The following is a 20,460-nucleotide window of genomic DNA, read 5'->3' as shown; positions in this document are numbered from 1 at the left end:
CCTTACAAAAAGGAACTGGAGGCTAATTATTAGGAAGTTTATGAACTTTGAATTTTCACCTGGCCTGAACTGTAAGACCACTCTTTAGATCTTTCAGTCCAAGATGCTGCTCATCCCTTTGAAGGTTTAAAAGTAACATCAGAAAGGATCAAATCCGTTTTAAAGAGTTGCCAATCCATTACTTTAAGTACTTATGCTCTCCCCCTGTCCCTCCCACAGAAATAGGTCATAGTTTACAACAATATTAAATTCAGTACTATGTACTGCTCAATTCTCTAAATAAAACATGCAATTTTGACCCCACAGAACAATTTGAAAGACATCCTTATTCCATTAAATAAATGGCAAGTACTTATGTTTTGGTTTCCAAGGGATAAATGCCACTTGATGCCCAAGCATCAAACTAGGCCTCCAACTTTTACAGATTTACATAATAAATTGTTTAATTGTCACTGGATTTTATTCAACCAACTCAGATTACTTCAGAAAAAGTGATAGCATTTCCTAATTATTCACATTAAATTACTCTTCCAAATGAAGTTGCCAAGAAAACTCCAATACTATCTCCAAATAATCAAACCTTCAGTCAAGCGTCCTTACAAAACAATCTGCATGTATTGAGTGGCTTGTTAGTGTGAAGACAGGTGAACCAAGACTACTCCAGAAGTTAATAAGGTCTTTTAGTTTTTCATTATCCTTTGCTGCAGTATTATTTCAGACTTCATTAGTTATAGTCTCGATACAGTGTAGTAGTGTTGATTTACAAGCTAAAGGATATTTTGCTTTCTAAAGTCCTCTGAATTGTTCAGAGGGGTTTCCTGGCTTTCCTCATTCATCCCTGGAACATTTGAAAATGTTGGTCAGTCTGTAAAGCCCCAATGATCAACTGTACCAAACGGCTGGACACAACTATATAATGAGATGCCAAGAAGAAAGCGATGCTCCAGATTACCTTGTTTATACGCACATTACAAATTCCACAATGCACATTCACAAATGCAGGCTACTGGTTGTTAGAGAAGGTTTTAAGCAAGAGAAATTCAGGCAAGGACTAAATAGGAAAAATTAAACATATTAACTAAAAGTCAGAATATTTCCGCCCCCCCCTCCCAATCAGGTTATTGCAATCTACTTCCAACTGAGAACAGACTCTGGTTCAATCAACCACTAGTTTGGAAAAGGCATATACTCACTTCTTTTGTGTGAGGTCTAAACCACTATTGACTATTCCATCCACCTTTACATTCTTCTGCCCACAGATATTTCCATAACTGTCATATCCTGAAACCAATCTTGCAGCTGCTCCAGTAGCTATTGAAAAGCCACAAATAAAACCCTGGGAAAAAAACAGATAAAAGGTTCAATGGCAACTGTGTCAGAAACACAGTTTAACAATGCTCTCCTTGGAGCTTGTCATGAGGGAAGAGTCAGCTGTAATTCATCTATTTCAGAGGAAAGCAGTCCAATTTCTTGCACCCTTCTTTGAAATGCCTTCCATTTAAAAGGGAAAAGTCTAAGTCAATCGAGAAAGAACCACTGTGGGGAACAACAGACAGTTGTGAATTTAAATGCAAACACTAATTAAAAATATGATTCAGATGTGCTAAAAATTATTTATTAGCTGAACAGGCTCAACAGTGTGCTAGGTGCTTTTACAAGACAGGCATAAAACAAAAGTTCCTGAGGTGAACTGCTCACAATCTAGGCAGATAGCACACAACTGTAAAGGAGAGGGGGGCAGGGAAGGAGCGCAACAAATGCAGCATGACTAGTGAAGTTTGGGTTGCAGCTCGTTAATTTCCAGATAGTTTGGGTATTTTTGTCTGTAAGATTTTTCAAACATCTTGTTAACATTTCTGAGGGAAAGAAGGCCTATTTGGAGTAAGTGCATTTTAAGCAGAAGGGGAGGCAGGGCAGACCAGGCCAGGTATGGGGGACACATGGAAGAAAAAGAAACAAACAACAGTGGAAGCACACAAAAGGAGCACGTGGTGGAGCAAAGAGGGAAAAGGGGCCTTAGAGAAGAGAGACCCAGGTCTCACTGGGCTATTGACTGACTTTCAAAGAGCTTAAATCGGATATTAAAGGGGAAGTTTGGGGGTGGAGGGGAAATGCAGAGAGGCCAGCGTAAGGAGGTCATGCCTGAAAGCATCAATTATCTCTTTACAACTAATTAGGCTGGCAAGATCCTGAGCAGAGAAAGATAGTCCTTATGCTGTCTCTCTAAGTGTCCAGTGATGCCAGAGGAAGAAGATAAGAGGGGTAAGCCAAAGTTTGAGATTGGTGGGAGAATGAGTTAGTGGCGGGTGGCAAAGGAAACAAGTGCAGAAGAGCGTCTGAAGTTACAAGTGGACACAACAGAATCAACTGAGAAGGAAAAGGCAATTGGAAGGAGGGTGCGGAGGAGTCAAACATTGACAGCTTTAAAGCCTTAGGAGGGGGAGACAACGCAGCGCTAAGGAGGGACCAATACTGAAGGAGACAAGTTGATTAGAGAGAAATTCCAAATGAAGTGCAGGTCACTGTTTTATAGTGAATTAGCTTATTCATAAACTTAACATTGGACATCAAAGCAAAGAAGAAGGTGTAAAAGGTCATCGCTAGTAATAATTAAGCTGATTTGCAGCTCCTACTGTCAATTTCTTGAATCCATCACCACTCATGTAAAAGCTCTAGTTCCTTTTAAGCAACAGAATTTTATGTAGGATAATGCTCAGGTTCTTAACGTTTTCCACAGTGACTCTACACTACAGCAGAGAAGTTTCAGGATCCTCCTCCATCTATTTTAGGATTCTACTCCCATCTAGCCACAAAGTGAGGGAAGGTGGATGTAACCGCCTGAACTTATTTGCAACTCCCCAAGGCAGTGATGATATGACAATTGCTCTGCACAGTGTATTGGTGTGACAAGAAAGCTGTAGGATAGTACACCATACAAAAGGAAAAATTCGCAGTTGCAGGTGTGTATGGAGTTGTATCAGCAGGACACTGCCAACAACAGACCGGGTAACAGCAAAGAGTGAAACGTAACACAATCTGGGATCTAATTTTCAAAAAGAGGGGCATATGCAACTGTGTGTACCTAATTTGTATGGTCTAATACCCCAAATAAATATATAGAACTAGGCATTTCTGGATTAAACAGTCAGTTATACACACTGGAGTTAAAAATCAAACTTGTCAATGGATCGCAAAAATACCAAAGGGGTGCTAAGTGAAGAGCAAGTTAGCTATGAGCTTGCAGTGCACCAGGGTTGTAAAATAAAGATGTGAGATGATGCTTTTTTAACAAACCAGGGATGTGAAAGGGAGAGTTATTCTCTAATTGGCGGTGGGCTGGACCTAGAATAATGTAAGCAATCCTGCCTAATTCCATACAAAAAAGGCAAAAAACACGATGCTGAATTTTCACTAGGCTGCAATTATTTGTTTGTAATTTAACAACATCTAACTGCATCCTAGCACTTGTCAGGAGGAAGCCAAGTGTTCTGGCATCTGGGTAAAACACAGTAAGGCTTTGGCACCTGGGGCAGTTTGGGAAGAAGGTTTGGATTGTGGAATAAGCGTATTAACTGGATGGCTCTGCTAAAGTTATCAGCAGGGATATTAACAATTTTGAGGTTTACATTGCCATTTTTATGTTTCAGAACTAGCAGCCTATTGAGATTAAGGTAACAGTTCCCTATGCTCAAAGCTATTTTTTCAAGACATCTACAGGTTTAGGATGATAGCCTTTAAAAAAAAATAGGCCAAGTTTAGAGTGACTTCTTCACAACCACGAGGGATAGAAACTTATTTTAAAAGTAGCTTAGATTCCGATGCACACAATTCTGTGGCAAGACAGAGTCCATAGCAAATTATGAGACCCTGTGAAAGTACTAGATCTGTGCATAGTGACACTGCCTTACAAAAAGTATCAAAATCAAGCAAGTTCTTGTTCCGTAACTGATACTTGCCATGCTAAAGTACACTAGACACTGACTGAAGTTACCAAATTTCTAATCTCAAAATCTGATTTCTTCACGAGTGAAAACCGTCTATGCCTATGTAACATTTAAAATCTTTCTTATTTTACTCACCATTCCAACACAAAAGAGGATGAACAGCAACAGCCATGGTATATCTGTGCAGCTGCGATCCTCCAGAGGCTTCCATTCTCGTTTGGAGCTCTTTGGTGAGAAAAAGGGATAAAGACAATGGTTACGAAGTCAATTCAATAAAATATGTTCTGCTAATAACAAAGCGCTTCAAAAAGTAGTTTTTAGGGCACTGATATTCATCTGGGTTTATCTTTTGATACTCAGCCCTGGTCTACATGGGGGGGAGGGGAAATCAATCTAAGTTACGCAACTTCAGCTACATGAATAATGTAGTTGAAGTGACGTACTTAGATTGACTTACCGTGGTGTCTTCACTGCAGTGAGTTGACTGCTGCTGCTCCCCCGTCGACTCCACCTGCGCCTCTCGTGGAGCTGGAGTACAGGAGTCGACGGGAGAGCGCTCAGGGATCGATTTATCGTGTCTAGACTAGACACGATAAATCGATCCCCGCTGAATCGATCGCTGCCCGCCGATCAGGCGGGTAGTGAAGACATACCCTTAAATTACTTCATCTATACTGTAAAATGTACAATAATTATTTAAACTACAGTGAGGCTAATGGAACCATTCAATAGACAGTCAAGGTAATGTGTCCAAGGGTAAGTGCAATAAGAATCTGCAAAAGAGAGTGGATAAGAGCAAAGTTGAATTCAGAAAGCATTTCACTTATTCATATTTCTGGCTCTAGCAGAAGAGGGGAAATAAGCATCGTCACTCAAGAGATCAACAATACTAGCTAGTTACTGTACCCTTCCACAGCTACCGTATGTACAGTAATCTGCTTTCCAAGAAGGATAAAAGGATAAGCTTTTCACAAACTAGTCAGCTTTAAACACCTCCATGGCAGGATTAACAGCACAGTACAGACAGAAAGAACGTAAAATATAGCTGTTTGAGGAACAGTTTTTTAATCTGCCTAGAAAAGGCAGCTGTGGAGTTCTGCAATTCAGGCAAGTAGTGTCAACTTATTAAAAGGAAGGAGTCTGGAGTTAAGTTAAAACTCTCACGAAAGAGACTCTGCTGCTGTTTCAGATGACAGAAATACCTCAATGGATAAAAGGCTGGACTTAACCGTCTGCACTATAAAAATGGCTACCTGCTGCCCACAAGTGTACTTTTCATAAAGTCTGTTCTACTTATAGTGGCTCATTATAATTAAAAAATTATGAAGAGGTGTTTAAGCTACGCTTCTTCCCTAGGACAGCTAGGGGAAGAATGCAAATTGACTACAAAGCAAAATTAAGTATAGCACTAGAATTTAGTTCATAGATCAAAATTTTGATTTAGATCCAAGATTGAAAAAAGTACACCTCACTTTAAAAATAATAAAGTTGCAGAGACAACAAAGCTCTTTCAATAAGTTTCCAGGAACCTAATGCTTATAGCATCTCCCTACCAAAAGTTTAGGCATTTAAAAGGATCTTTGGGAGAGCTATTCTTCCATTCTTTGGGGAGCTTTTCTTGACCTGCTGCTCACAAACAGGGAAGAATTAGTGGGGGAAGCAAAAGTGGACGGGAATCTGGGAGGCAGTGACCATGAGTTGGTTGAGTTCAGGATCCTGACACAGGGAAGAAAGGTAAGCAGCAGGATACGGACCCTGGACTTCTGGAAAGCAGACTTCGACTCCCTCAGGGAGCGGATGGGTAGGATCCCCTGGGGGACTAACATGAAGGGGAAAGGAGTCCAGGAGAGCTGGCTGTATTTCAAGGAATCCCTGTTGAGGTTACAGGGACAAACCATCTCGATGAGTCAAAAGAATAGTAAATATGGCAGGCGACCAGCTTGGCTTAACGGTGAAATCCTAGCAGATCTTAAACATAAAAAAGAAGCTTACAAGAAGTGGAAGGTTGGACATATGACCAGGGAAGAGTATAAAAATATTGCTCGGGCATGTAGGAATGAAATCAGGAGGGCCAAATCGCACCTGGAGCTGCAGCTAGCAAGAGATGTCAAGAGTAACAAGAAGGGTTTCTTCAGGTATGTTGGCAACAAGAAGAAAGCCAAGGAAAGTGTGGGCCCCTTACTGAATGAGGGAGGCAACCTAGTGACAGAGGATGTGGAAAAAGCTAATGTACTCAATGCTTTTTTTGCCTCTGTCTTCACTAACAAGGACAGCTCCCAGACTGCTGCGCTGGGCATCACAACATGGGGAGTAGATGGCCAGCCCTCTGTGGAGAAAGAGGTGGTTAGGGACTATTTAGAAAAGCTGGACGTGCACAAGTCCATGGGGCCGGACGAGTTGCATCCGAGAGTGCTAAAGGAATTGGCGGATGTGATTGCAGAGCCATTGGCCATTATCTTTGAAAACTCGTGGCGAACGGGGGAAGTCCCAGATGACTGGAAAAAGGCTAATGTAGTGCCAATCTTTAAAAAAGGGAAGAAGGAGGATCCTGGGAACTACAAGCCAGTCAGCCTCACCTCAGTCCCCGGAAAAATCATGGAGCAGGTCCTCAAGGAATCAATCCTGAAGCACTTACATGAGAGGAAAGTGATCAGGAACAGTCAGTGTGGATTCACCAAGGGTAGGTCATGCCTGACTAATCTAATCGCCTTCTATGAGGAGATTACTGGTTCTGTGGATGAAGGGAAAGCAGTGGATGTATTGTTTCTTGACTTTAGCAAAGCTTTTGACACGGTCTCCCACAGTATTCTTGTCAGCAAGTTAAAGAAGTATGGGCTGGATGAATGCACTATAAGGTGGGCAGAAAGTTGGCTAGACTGTCGGGCTCAACGGGTAGTGATCAATGGCTCCATGTCTAGTTGGCAGCCGGTGTCAATTGGAGTGCCCCAGGGGTCGGTCCTGGGGCCGGTTTTGTTCAATATCTTCATAAATGATCTGGAGGATGGTGTGGATTGCACTCTCAGCAAATTTGCGGATGATACTAAACTGGGAGGAGTGGTAGATACGCTGGAGGGCAGGGATAGGATACAGAGGGACCTAGATAAATTGGAGGATTGGGCCAAAAGAAATCTGATGAGATTCAATAAGGATAAGTGCAGGGTCCTGCACTTAGGACGGAAGAACCCAATGCACAGCTACAGACTAGGGACCGAATGGCTAGGCAGCAGTTCTGCAGAAAAGGACCTAGGGGTTACAGTGGACGAGAAGCTGGATATGAGTCATCAGTGTGCCCTTGTTGCCAAGAAGGCCAATGGCATTTTGGGATGTATAAGTAGGGGCATAGCGAGCAGATCGAGGGACGTGATCATTCCCCTCTATTCAACATTGGTGAGGCCTCATCTGGAGTACTGTGTCCAGTTTTGGGCCCCACACTACAAGAAGGATGTGGATAAACTGGAGAGAGTCCAGCGAAGGGCAACAAAAATGATTAGGGGTCTGGAACACATGACTTATGAGGAGAGGCTGAGGGAACTGGGATTGTTTAGTCTGCAGAAGAGAAGAATGAGGGGGGATTTGATAGCTGCTTTCAACTACCTGAGAGGTGGTTCCAGAGAGGATGGTTCTAGACTATTCTCAGTGGTAGAAGAGGACAGGACAAGGAGTAATGGTCTCAAGTTGCAGTGGGGGAGGTTTAGGTTGGATATTAGGAAAAACTTTTTCACTAGGAGGGTGGTGAAACACTGGAATGCGTTACCTAGGGAGGTGGTAGAATCTCCTTCCTTGGAAGTTTTTAAGGTCAGGCTTGACAAAGCCCTGGCTGGGATGATTTGATTGGGGATTGGTCCTTCTTTGAGCAGGGGGTTGGACTAGATGACCTCTTGAGGTCCCTTCCAACCCTGATATTCTATGATTCAGTAAGGGCATGGATCACAGAACACAGACTGTAGTCCAGAAGAGATGTAGAATGGCCTTCTATACCTTTATGGGAGAGCACAAACTGGGATATAAAGAAACAACTAAAGATTCCAACCTCTTGTGTAGGAAGGGCAACCTGCCAAAACCTTAAATTTTCATTACTGGAGTTTGTTGGAGTTTCAGATGAGAAATCAGAACAGGAAACTGAACTGCCAAAGCTGAGCTATTGTAAACTTTGCTGACATTTGCCATCTCCAGCACCTAGCTTTGCAGACTGACCAAAAGCAGAAAGTCTGTAGTACGTGGCTCTTGTATTACTAGCTAAAATGTGTTAGTAAGATGGTTTGCGGTATTCAAGACTCATCTTTAGCTTGATTTGCAAACACAAATACCCTGTTCAAATAAAGTTATTAGAAAACTACAAACTAGATACAATGAATGAAAAACTGCATCTTCCTCATCCTCTGCATTCAAACTACAGACCCCGTTTGAAATGAAGTCTCATTACAATGGTATCTGTTAATATTTTTAAAGCCTTTCTGCATTTGTCCAGGCTATGCCTGAGTCCTCTAATCAGTGGCTGTTGACACGAAAATAAAGTAACAGCTCTTGGGGAATCACTGCCTTCCATGAGAGGAACTGGCTGGGTGACCCCACTCAGTCTGGGCTGGCATAGAGGGGACCTGGAAGAAATTTAAGTTTCCAGATAAGAACTCCAGCAGACCCAGACTCTGGGAACTGCAAGCCTCTGGAATTTGACTCCAGACCAGGAACCAGAAAGGTACCTTATAAAGGACATCCTGCAGCACGGACTTGGCTTTTGAAGTTAGCATCCACAGAGGCTGCCCACATCAACTCTAGTGCCATGAAACTGTAAGGATACCCATCTCCATCTGCTGAAAAGGTAGAGGCTGCACTTGTGGAGTGAGCCATGAACCTCTTTACTCCAAACACTACCTTCTACTTCTTCATATAATGTCACTCCCAATGACACAAAGCCTTAAAAGCTGGGGAACCCCACAAGAATAAAATCTGCCTTCTAGTTTCTAGAGTTTTATTCAGTTATGCAAAGCCCTCTTCCCACTGAGCAGTAAGTTTCTCTTTATTCTGTGGGACTGGAAGGAACGAGGAGAGACATTCCCACCTAAGTGGACAGATGAAACACGCTGAAGGACACAGGAGAGACTGAATTACTGCAGAAGTTCTGACCTGATTAAAAAGCCACCTAACGATCTGTGAACAATGAGCAAAGTTCCCAATATCATGGTCAAACAGATTGCCAATAAAAAGGAAGTTTTAAATGTGAGAAATCTCTCCTAAGATTTTCTTTGTGTTCATAAAACATACCTATGAGGTGTTTAGCTGGGTAAGACTTCACTGTCAACTTTTTGAAAGAGATATTCTTACCACTTCCAGATGGCAAGTCAGAAATGCTCTCCGGTACTTTGCTTATGTATTATTTATTTCAATTTATAACAATATACACAGAAGTGCCTACCCTCAGCTCTAGGTGCCTCTGCCAAAATTTAAAAATACAATCAGCAAAACGAAAGCCAACAGCTGTTAAATATCTCCAAGCCACCATAACCACCCAATCTCAATAAAAAACAATCCAATCAACACTCTCCCTCTCCCCAAAAACAGCTTCTATTGTGCCCCTCTCCCCTCAAGAGCCTAGGTAACTGACAATGGTCCCTACAATATGAGATTTGGGTTTTCATACCAGGGAGGTGGGAGAGAATAGATTACAAAGTTGAGGGCCTCTAACGGGAAAACACTCTGCAAACAGCTCCTTCTCTTTTGTACTGAATGGACTCCAGCACAAGTGCCTCTGCCAACTGCAACCATGGCAGTAAGACATGGAGCAAGAGTCAGTCTTTCAAGCACTTTGTGGTTCTCTCCCTAAAAAAATGACTGAGTGTGTGGGGTTCCTTGTTAACTGCCTCATTGACTTTTGTATAAAGTCTGCTCTGTTTGCAAATAAGCTGCATTTCCTAAGAGTATGTCTATGCTACGGAGACTCTTCCAGCACAGCTATGCTGGCACAGCCCTGAAATGTATACGTAGCATACACCGACAAAGGTTTTTTCCATTGGTGTAGGAACACCGCCTCCCCAAACAACTAAGCTACATTGATGGAAGCGCCATCAACATAGCTGCGTCTATACTGGGGGTTATGTTGGCATAGCTATGTCAGTTGGGGGTGTGGGGGGTTTTCACACCCCTGACCAATTTAGCTATACAGACATAACTTTCCCATGTAGACCAAATCTATCTGCCAACCACACAAATTCACTCTGGGCTCTGAGGGTATGTCTACACTGCAATTAGACACCTGTGGCTGCGCCCATACCAACTGACTCGGGCCGCAGGACTGTTTAATAGTACTGTAGACTTCCAGGTTCGGGCTAGGATCCTGAGAAGTAGGAGGGTCATGGGCCAGCTGCAGGTAGACGTGCCCCGACAGTCAAGCTGGGTTCTTTTCATCTCTCATTATCACCACTACAATAGGTGCTTGCAGGCCAAATGATGCCCTCAGCTACACCCATGCAAACCAACCATCTTCAAATGATGCCACCCTTACGCTTAAAACAACACCTGCAGTGAGATTTTCGCATTAAGTCATATTTGCGCAAATTAAGTTCATGTGATGTCATGCTCAATGTCTTTAAAGCTCTCTCCAGGGATCTTTTCTGGCTTTGCTAAATCTCACAATATTTTTTATTTACCAGTAGTGCTAACAGAAAGAGAAGAAGCTGATGAGTTTCAAATGAAATCTTGTAATACAATTTTTTAAAAGCCATTGGATGTACTTTGGAAGAGCGTTGACAAGGATTTGGAATTACTCACAGCTACCACAGGTAATCCATTTCATTTGCTAAGTCACTGGACAGCCCCAAAGCCTTCCAGGACAACAGATGCAAAAGCTGCAGACACAAATCTCCACTGCTACAATGATCAACAAACACTTCCCACAACACAACTTTCAAGATCCGTGGGTCCTACGCATGCCTATCACAACATGCGGTGTACCTCACCCAGTGCACTAAATGCCCCAACAACAACTATGTGAGTGAACCCAGACAGTCCTTACGTTCTCAAGAGAGCTCACAGGAAAACAGGAAAACAAAAAACACCATATCACCTGTGGATAAACACTTTTCACAAAATGATCACCCTACATCTGACCTCTCAGTCCACATCCTCAAAGGAAACCTACACAACACTTTCTAAAGACAAGCCTGGGAGCTTAAATTCATAACTTTGCCAGACTCTAAAAAACATGGACTGCAAAAAAAGACACTGGATTAATGGCTTATTACAACAATCTATAATTAAAGCTGCGAGTTTGTCATGGATTCTGTGATTTTCTGGGACCTCTGTGATTTCTGCAGCAGCTGGTCTGGGGGCTGCCTGAGTCGCTCCTGGGCCAGCCATCCTGGCCGTTGCTGGGGCAGACTCGGGCCACTGCGCCCTCCTCCTCCAGCAGCAGCAGGAGTTTGGGAGAGGGCTCAAAGCTGGGAGCTGGGGAGCAGGAGGGGGTGAGGGCTCTGGACAGCACTTATCTCAGGGGGCTCCCAGGAAGCGGCGACATGTCCCTCCCTCCGCTCCTAGGCGGAGAAGCCGCCAGACAGATCTGAGCACTGCCTTCACCCGGAGGCACTGCTCCCGCAGCTCCCATTGGCCGCAGTTCCTGATCAATAGGAGCTGTGGAGCCGACGCTCGGGGCGGGGGCAGCACGCAGAGCTACCTGGCCGCACCTCCGCCTAGGAGCTGAGGGAGAGACATGTCGCCGCCTCTGGGGAGCCGTGTGGAGCCAGGTAGGGGAGCCTGCCAGCCCCTCCAACCTCTCCCCCCCACCCCAGCCAGCCCCTCCCAAGCACCCATAGTGCCCCCTGGGTCACCACACACACCCCCGAGCTCCGGTGGCACCCCTGGACTGCCCTACCCCCAAGATTTAGTCAGGGATATATAGTACAAGTCATGGACAGGTCACAGTCCATGAATTTTTGTTTACTGCCTGTGACCTGTCCATGACTTTTACTAAAAAACCCATGACTAAAATGTAGCCTTATCTATAATCCACAAATAACCCTCCCCCACCCCACCCAGCTGTTCTCCAACTCCTTTTACTCCCTATTAGTGAAGGAGTGTTAACGGGCCAATTCACCTTGAATGGTCTCTTGAAATGTGTTAACAACTTATGCCGAACAATTGTTCCGCCTTGTATTTAAGCTGTGACACTCTAAAAGTGGTTCTACGAACACATTTTTTGGTGGCCACAGTGACACTTTCCCCTAAAATACTTAATTCACTTTAAGAAAAACAAGTAAATATGCACAGATACATATATAAATTACAATGATTTGGATGTGTAGGGTTTTTTTGCCAGATTCAATAATAAAAATAATGCTATGAAAAGCGATGTGTGTATATTTGTTAATATCACTTTTCACAGCAAACTTAGTAGCTATCTGGGAGGCTGTGAAAAGTGATATTAATCAACATACAAGTATCACTTTTTACAGCCTTCCAGATAGCTAGTAAGTCCCAGGACCCATCCCTGGATTGGGGGTGGGGGGAGAGAAGGGTTGAAAGGGGAGCCCACTGGGGCCAGAGGCGATGGTGGGATGGATGTGAGGCCAGGAAGGCAGCAGTGTCCTGGGACGATGGGGGGCAGGATGGATATAGGGCCATAGGAGGTGGCGGGGGGCCAGGGAGGTGGGTGATGAGCCCTGCTGTCGCATGGCCGGAGCCAGGGATTGGAGCCCACTGATGCACAGCTGGAGCTGTAGGTTAGCGCCTGGGGCCACAGCCTGCTGCCGTACAGCCAGAGCCCGGAGCCGGGAGTCAGAGCCCGCCGATGTGTGGCTGAAGCCAGCACTCGCTGCTGTGTGGCTAAGGCCAGGGGTCAGCACCTGGGGCCAGTTCCCACCACCATATGGATGGAGCCCGGGACCAGAGCTGTGGGTCGGTGCCTGCTGCCATGTAGCTGGGGCAGGGTATCAGCGCCTAAGGGCTGGGGCCGTGTGGCCGGAGATGGGGGTCAGCACCTGTCAATGCACGGCTGGAAACAGGGATCAAAGCCCGAAACCCCGCAGTCGGAGCCTGCTGCCGCACATCTGGACTGGGGTTCGGCACCTGGGACCAGCGTGCGCCACTGCACAGCCAGAGTCTGGGGCCAGCACTTGCCACCACAAGGCCAGAACTGGGGGCCAGAGACTGAAGCCCTGCAGCTGGAACCTGGGGTTGGCGCCTGAAGCCCTGCGGTTGGAGCCTGCTGCCATGCGGCTGGGGGTCGGTGCCTGGGGCCAGCACCCGCCACCGCATGGCTGGACCCAGGGACAAGAGTCGGGGGCCAGCACCTGCTGCCACACAGCCAGAACCAGAGGCTGAAGCCCCACAGCTGGAGCCCAGGACCACGTGGCCGGAGAGGTCAGTATCCACTGCCCCGTGGTCGGAGCCCGGGGCTGCATGGGCAGGCTCCCGCAGTCCAGCCGCTGGAGCTGCAGACCCACCTTGGCGGGGAGGGGGTTTGGGAAGAACTCACCTTGCTCCTACAGCGCTGTGCCCCATCTGTCTCCAGAGGTGGTGCAGGGCAGCACATCCAGGAGCAACAGGGAGGGAGGGGGAAGGGATGATGCTTTGCCCCCCATCCCCATCACCAGGCTTTCATGCCCCCACGAAAAGTCCCTGGCAGCCGCATTTGAGAAACATTGCTCTAAGTACATTTCCCAGACCTGAAGAAGAGCTCTGTGTAAGCTTGAAAGCTTTTCTTTCTCACCAACAGAAGTTGGTACAATAAAAGATATTATCTTACCAACCTTGTCTCTCAAAGGAAATATGAAAGCCATGATTTTAACAGGTATTTAAAAGGTTACATGGATGAATTAAGTCTGTTTTCATATCTTTACTTACATCCTGAATTGTGCTAAATCAGGTTTACAGCTCCACAAAAGCAAAGTGTCAAGCAAGACTTCTCAATACGAACACTCAATGTATGTGACAATTAACGACCTGATTTTCAACTCCCAAAAATATCAAGATGATGTCATACACATTCAGATCATGTATTTATCTTGAAAAGTGTGTCTTATTCTATGCAAATGATTACTAGCCTTAGTTACTTAAGTTCAAGTGTCCAAAATATTTACTTTATGGTCATCACGAGGTTTAACACAAATGTTGTGATTGTGTTTCTTCTGCAGTAGGCCTCCACTTTTTGCCTACATTATAACTGAAGCACCATCAAAATTGCAGTGACAAGCTTTGCCTGCAGCCCTCAATCCACATTTCTACTGATTTCAGCCTTCTCAATGGACAGATTAAAATTCCTTCAGCATTTGCTGATGCAAGAAGCATACAGACAAGATAAGCAAAAAACTGATATTTTTCCTTACCATTTGCCCCACTGTAACAGTTTCCTGTTAAAATGATGGGATGCTGTTATTTTTGTTCTGCTAGCTTACAGAAGCATGAACAAAGCATGTAACTTGAAGAAGAGCTCTGTGTAAACTAGAAAGCTTGGTCTTCTTCATCTATGTAAGATGGGAGCTTTGTTGAGAACTGCTGGTGGATTAGCTGCTAGGTTTGCTATTTGATTAACTGTTCTTTTAATGCATAGCAGAAGTGCCTAGAGCATGAGATAGATACAGTCATACTTCAGAATTCAAAATAGGAACGCAGTTTTCTTTGTATAGATGCTTTTCTTGTATTAGCCCCACTTGCAGAATCAAGTAGTGGACCTACAAATTAGGTCCATTCAGTGCACACTCAGGACATAGTGCCAATTTTTTTTAAAGGAGTAAACAAAATGACCCAGGTAACTACAGGCTTCAGTCTGACATCAATCCCAGGAAAGATAAGGGAATGGGCGATGGACTCGATTAATAAAGAATTAAAGGAAGGTAATATAATTAACACAAATCAACATTTGGTTGATAAGGTAATAGTGTTGATGTAGTATACGTAGACTTCTGGAAGGTGTTTGACTTTTACTGCATGACATTTTGATTAAAAAACTAGACTGATATAAAATTAACATGGGACACATTAAATGGATTAAAAACTGGCTAACTGATAGATCTCAAAATGTAACTGTAACCAGGGAATCATCATCAAGCAGGTGTGTTTCCAGTGTGGTCCCGCAGGGACCTATGCTATTTAACAGCTTTATCAAGGACTTGGAAAAAAACAAAATAATCACTGACGAAGTTTGCTGATGACACAAAAATTAAGGGAGTGGCAAATATTGAAGAGGAGAGGTCACTCATTCAGAGTTATCAAGGTTGCTTGGTAAAAACTGGACACAAACAAACAATATCCATTTTTGTATGTCTAACTGTAAATGTACACATCTAGGAACAAAGGATGTAGGCCATACTTACAGGATGGGGAGCAGTGACTCTGAAAAAGATTTGAGGGTTGTGGTGGATAATTGGTTGAACATGAGCTCTGTATATGATGCTGTGGCCAAAAGAGCTAATGCGAGCCTGGGATGCATCAACAGGGTATTTTGGTTCGGAGAGGTTATTTTACCTCTTTATTTGGCACTGATGCGATCTCTACTGGAATACTATGTCCAGTCCTGGTGCTCACAATACAAGAAGGTTGTTGATAAACTGGAGAGGATTTGGAGAAGAGCCACAAGAGCGATTAAAGGATTAGAAAACATGCCTTACACTGATAACTTCAAGGAGCTCAATCTAGCTTAACAAAGAGCAGGTTAAGGGGCAACATGATTACGGTCTGTAAGGACCTACATGGGGAATAAGCATTTAATAATGGGCTCTTCAGTATAGCAGAGAAAGGTATAACATGATCCAATGGCTGGAAGTTGAAGCCAGACAAATTCAGACTGGAAATACAGCATATTTTTTTAATGGTGTGAGATATTAACCACTAAAACAATTTACCAAGGGTCGTGGCGCATTCTCCATCACCAACAATTTTTAAATCAAGATTGGCTTTTATAAAAGGTCTGCTCTAAGAATTATATATTGGGGAAGTTCTCTCTTTTAGAAGAGGTCACACGAGTTGTCAAAGATTCCAAAGCCAGGACAGACCAATTAAATCATTTCTTCAAATTGTTTATTTCGTGCTACGTTGACAAGAAAGTTGCCACCCCCATTTGTTAACATCCTGTTCAAGTTTTAATTATTTCTATTGCAGTAGCATCTTCAGGCTCTAGCCCCAATTGTTCTAGGCACCATCCAAATCTAACAGATCCAAGCGTAAGACCATAAAAAACAGATAAATACGATACAAATGGGCAAGATGGCCTAAGACTGAGATGACATGCATTTGTCACAGCACACCAACTTCTCAGACACGGTCAAGTGTTTTGTAAGCAAACTGACATAGGTGAGATCTGAAGAAGGACAACACTGACTTTGCAGATTTTTTTACAGGTCGCTTCTCTCATGAAGAAGTGGAGACACGAGAGAGAGTGAAAGTGCTGGTTAGAAAAATCTGACAAATAAGTAATATAGGTTGGTATCGCTCTTGGAATGTAAACAGGGATCAATGTCTCAATTACAGCCGGCTGATTTGGGTTTGTCAGAAGTTCTAGTCTTTTCAAATTTGCTTTGAATTGCAGCAGTGTCTGGAATGAAAATAACTGGGGCAGAGATCCCATTTGTCAGAGAGGAGAAAGTTGCAGTATCTGAGACATGAACTGATGAGGGCCTGGCTGAGAGTTTTCAAAATGTGGAAGGTCAGATCACAGAAATGTTGTGCCTGAAGCAGCAGGGAGATTCTGACACTGCCTGGATAGGTGTACCTAGAGAGAGGACGGAGTCAAAAAGACAACACAGGTTTATGGGCCTGAGCAATAGAGAGGATGGTAGTTACTGACCACAGCAACTAAGAGAGGAGGGAGGTGGAGAGCTGGGAAGAAAAGATTAAGCACTTTGTTTTGGCCACACTGAGTTTAAACTAGCAGCTGGACATCCATAAGGAAATGAAGTGGGGAAGGCAACATTTTCAGATGACAATTATGGTCGTGTATGAGAAAGGCAGCTCACCAGTCAAGGAGAAAAGTCTTTGCCTTTCAGTTGTTTTTTGTGTGGTATAATTACCAGATAATCTGGGTGCGCACGCGTGCGTGAGAAAGATTTACAGAGACTACTACTGAATGAAGGTGATGTTCAAGTGCTTCTGGAAGGCCTAGAACAGGGACTTCATGATCCTCATAGCTACATGTCAATGATAATGGCAATGCGTTACTTGACTTACCATATTTAACAGTGATTCAGTTGTACTTCAGTAGACAACAATTACTCTAGGACCACACATTACCCTGCAGATACCATGAGTCAGTCCCTAAAAATCCCACACACTTTTATGTGGAAAGCGCTACAGGGGAAAGGTGCAGCTCAGGTTAACTATTTAAGTGTATGAGTACACAGTATTCACAGTGCAAGGATTTAAGATTTCAGTGCTCAAAGCAACGGCCTGAAATGGTGAAAGCCAAATCACCATTCATGACCCAGTCAGCCCTTACCTTCAACTTACATAGTGCTTTGTGTTTTTAAAGCACTGTACAAACATGCATTAATTAAACCTCCTGATACCCACCTATATCACAAAGGTATGAAATATTAGCCCAAGTTGCTAGATAACAAAGACAGGTTACACTGACTTGCCCTAGGCCATACAGTGGCTATCAAAGCTGAGATCAGAACTAAGAGGTTACTGGCTTCTGGGCCCTCTCTTGGGTCCAGGCTATATTACAAAAGGTTGGCCAGTATAGTTATAAATGGCAGACAACCCACCTAGGGTAGATGCAATTTCTACCAGCAAAAAATGTTCTCCAGCTGCTACAGCTTATACTGGTTTCCTGGACAAAAAAAAAACAAGCAAGCAACAAATAACTGGTATAACTGCATCTACACAGAGCTTCGGCAGGTATAAAAACATCATTAAAAAAGCACCCCTAACTGACATATCGGCAAGAGTTTTTAGTGTAGATCTGGCCTCAGACAACATTCCACCCTGCCCCACTGATTTCCCCCGCCCCAATTTACTAAGACATTTCATTACATTGCAATGACGAATAAATATTGGCTGTCCTATCAGCCCCACCCAAAACAGCATACCCCATTACATGTGGTCAGTTATTTCAGCAGGTTAGAAAGTAACTTAGTATGTGAATAAGACGATACATGTTTTTTTATCAAAAGTCATTACTAAGCCCTGGTCTACACTACAGGGTTAGGTCGAATTTAGCCGTGTTAGGTCGATTTTATAATGAATGCGTCTACACAAGCAACCCCGTTCCGTCAACCTAAAGGGCTCTTAAAATCAACTTCTGTACTCCTCCCTGGCGAGGGGAGTAGCACTAAAATCGACCTTGCTGGGTCGAATTTGGGAGAGTGCAGACGCAAACTGACATTATTGGCCTCCGGAAGCTATCCCGCCAATGTGACCTCTCTGGACAGCACTTTCAACTCCGACGCACTAGCCAGGTACACAGGAAAAGCCCCGGGACCTTTTGAATTTCATTTCCTGTTTGGTCAGCGTGGCGAACTCAGCAGCACAGGTGACCAAGCAGTCCCCCTAGAATCACAAACGAGCTCCAGCATGGAGCGAACAGAAGACACTGGATTTGATCGCTGTATGGGGAGACGAATCTGTGCAGGCAGAACTCCGATCAAAAAGAAGAAATGCTAATATATATGCCAAAATTGCACAGGGCATGATGGACAGAGGCTACAACAGGGGGACACAGCAGTGCTGTGTGAAAGTCAAGTTGCTCAGGCAAGCCTACTAAAAGACAATGGAGGCAAATGGTCACTCTGGGTCAAAGCCTCATACATGCCACTTCTATGATCAGCTGCATGGCATTCTAGGGGGGACCCTACCACTACCCCACCACTGTCCATGGACACCTGCAAGGGGGGAGTCTCACGCAACACAGAGAAGGATTTTGTGGATGAGGAAGAGGAGGAGGAGGAGGAGGAGGAGAATGCGCAGTAGGCAAGTGGTGAATCCGTTCTCCCCGGCAGCCAGGATCTTTTCATCACCCTGGAGCCAATGCCCTCCCAAGGCGGGATCCCCGATCCTGAAGGTGGAGAAGGCACCTCTGGTGAGTGCACATTTGTAACTACAGTACAGGGTTTAAAAGCAATAGTGTTTAATGTTTGATTTTCTCTGAAGACTGGGATTCATGGCCAGTACAGCTACTGGAAAAGTCTGTTAACGTGTCTGGGGATGGACACCCGGGCTACCTTATCAGTTATCTCCCTTTTTTAAAAAAAATTAATAAAGAAAGAATGCGTGGTTTCAAAACAATAGTGACTTATTTCCGTTGCCAGCTGTGATTGAAGGGGGCGGGGGGGGGAGGGTGGTTGGCTTACAGGGAATTAAAATCAACGAAGGGGGCGAGTTTGCATCAAGGAGAAACACAAACAACTGTCACACCATAGCCTGGCCAGTCATGAAACTGGTTTTCAAAGCCTCTCTGATGTGCAACGCGCCTACCTGTGCTCTTCTAATCACCCTGGTGTCTGGCTGTTCAAAGCTGGCAACCAGGCGATTTGCCTCAACCTCCCACCCCGCCATAAACATCTCCCCCTTACTCTCACAGATATTATGGAGCACACAGCAAGCAGCAATAACAATGGGAATACGGATTGCGCTGAGGTCTAACCTAGTCAGCAAACAGCAACAGCGAGCCTTTAAACGTCCAAGGGCACATTCTACCACCATTCTGCACTTGTTCAGCCTATAGTTGAACTGCTCCTTACTACTGTCCAGGCTGCGTGTGTACGGCTTCATAAGCCATGCGAGCAAGGGGTAGGCTGCGTCCCCAAGGATAACTATTGGCATTTCAACATCCCCAACAGTAACTTTCTGGTCTGGAAAGTAAGTCCCTTCTTGCAACTGCTCAAACAGTCCAGAGTTCCTAAAGATGCGAGTGTCATGCACTTTTCCCAGCCATCCCACGTTGATGTTGGTGAAACGTCCCTTGTGGTCCACCAGTGCTTGCAGCACCACTGAAAAGTACCCCTTGCAGTTTATGTACTGGTTGGCAAAGTGGTCCGGTGCCAAGATAGGGATATGGGTTCCGTCTATCGCCCCATCACAGTTAAGGAAACCCATTGCAGCAAAGCCATCCACTATGATCTGCACATTTCCCAGAGTCACTGCCCTTGATAGTAGAACGTCAGTGATTGCGTTGGCTACTTGAATCACAGCAGTCCCCACAGTAGATTTGCCCTCTCCAAATTGATTCCCAACTGACCAGTAGCAGTCAGGCGTTGCAAGCTTCCACAGGGCTATCGCCACTCGCTTATCAACTGTCAGGGCAGCTCTCATCTTGGTATTCCCGCGCTTCAGGGCGGGGGAAAGCAACTCACAGAATTCCAGGAAAGTGGCCTTACGCATGCGAAAGTTTCGCAGCCACTGGGAATCATCCCATACATGCAAGGCTATGTGGTCCCACCAGTCTCTGCTTGTTTGTCGGGCCCAGAATTGGCGTTCCACTGTATCATAGAATATCAGGGTTGGAAGGGACCGCAGGAGGTCCATCTAGTCCAACCCCCCCCTCAAAGCAGGACCAATCCCCAATTTTTGGCCCATATCCCTAAATGCCTCC

General features: G+C 44.6%; 1 protein-coding gene across 2 annotated transcripts in view; it reads right to left on the bottom strand.

Annotated features, from left to right (window-relative positions):
- SLC44A1 (solute carrier family 44 member 1) overlaps positions 1-20,460 on the bottom strand; it is a 97,448-nt gene that overhangs the window by 56,253 nt on the left and 20,735 nt on the right. For both annotated transcript variants that reach the window (XM_037902334.2, XM_037902333.2), the window contains exons 2-3: positions 4,080-4,169; positions 1,194-1,336 (exon numbers count right to left, since the gene is read on the bottom strand). In XM_037902334.2, coding sequence (XP_037758262.1) covers positions 1,194-1,336; positions 4,080-4,169 — 233 coding nt within the window. The remainder of the gene's footprint in view (positions 1-1,193; positions 1,337-4,079; positions 4,170-20,460) is intronic.

This window comes from Chelonia mydas, chromosome 5, assembly GCF_015237465.2.
Source record: "Chelonia mydas isolate rCheMyd1 chromosome 5, rCheMyd1.pri.v2, whole genome shotgun sequence".
Taxonomy (NCBI): domain Eukaryota; kingdom Metazoa; phylum Chordata; order Testudines; family Cheloniidae; genus Chelonia; species Chelonia mydas.
This window is presented reverse-complemented; position numbering and strand designations above follow the sequence as displayed.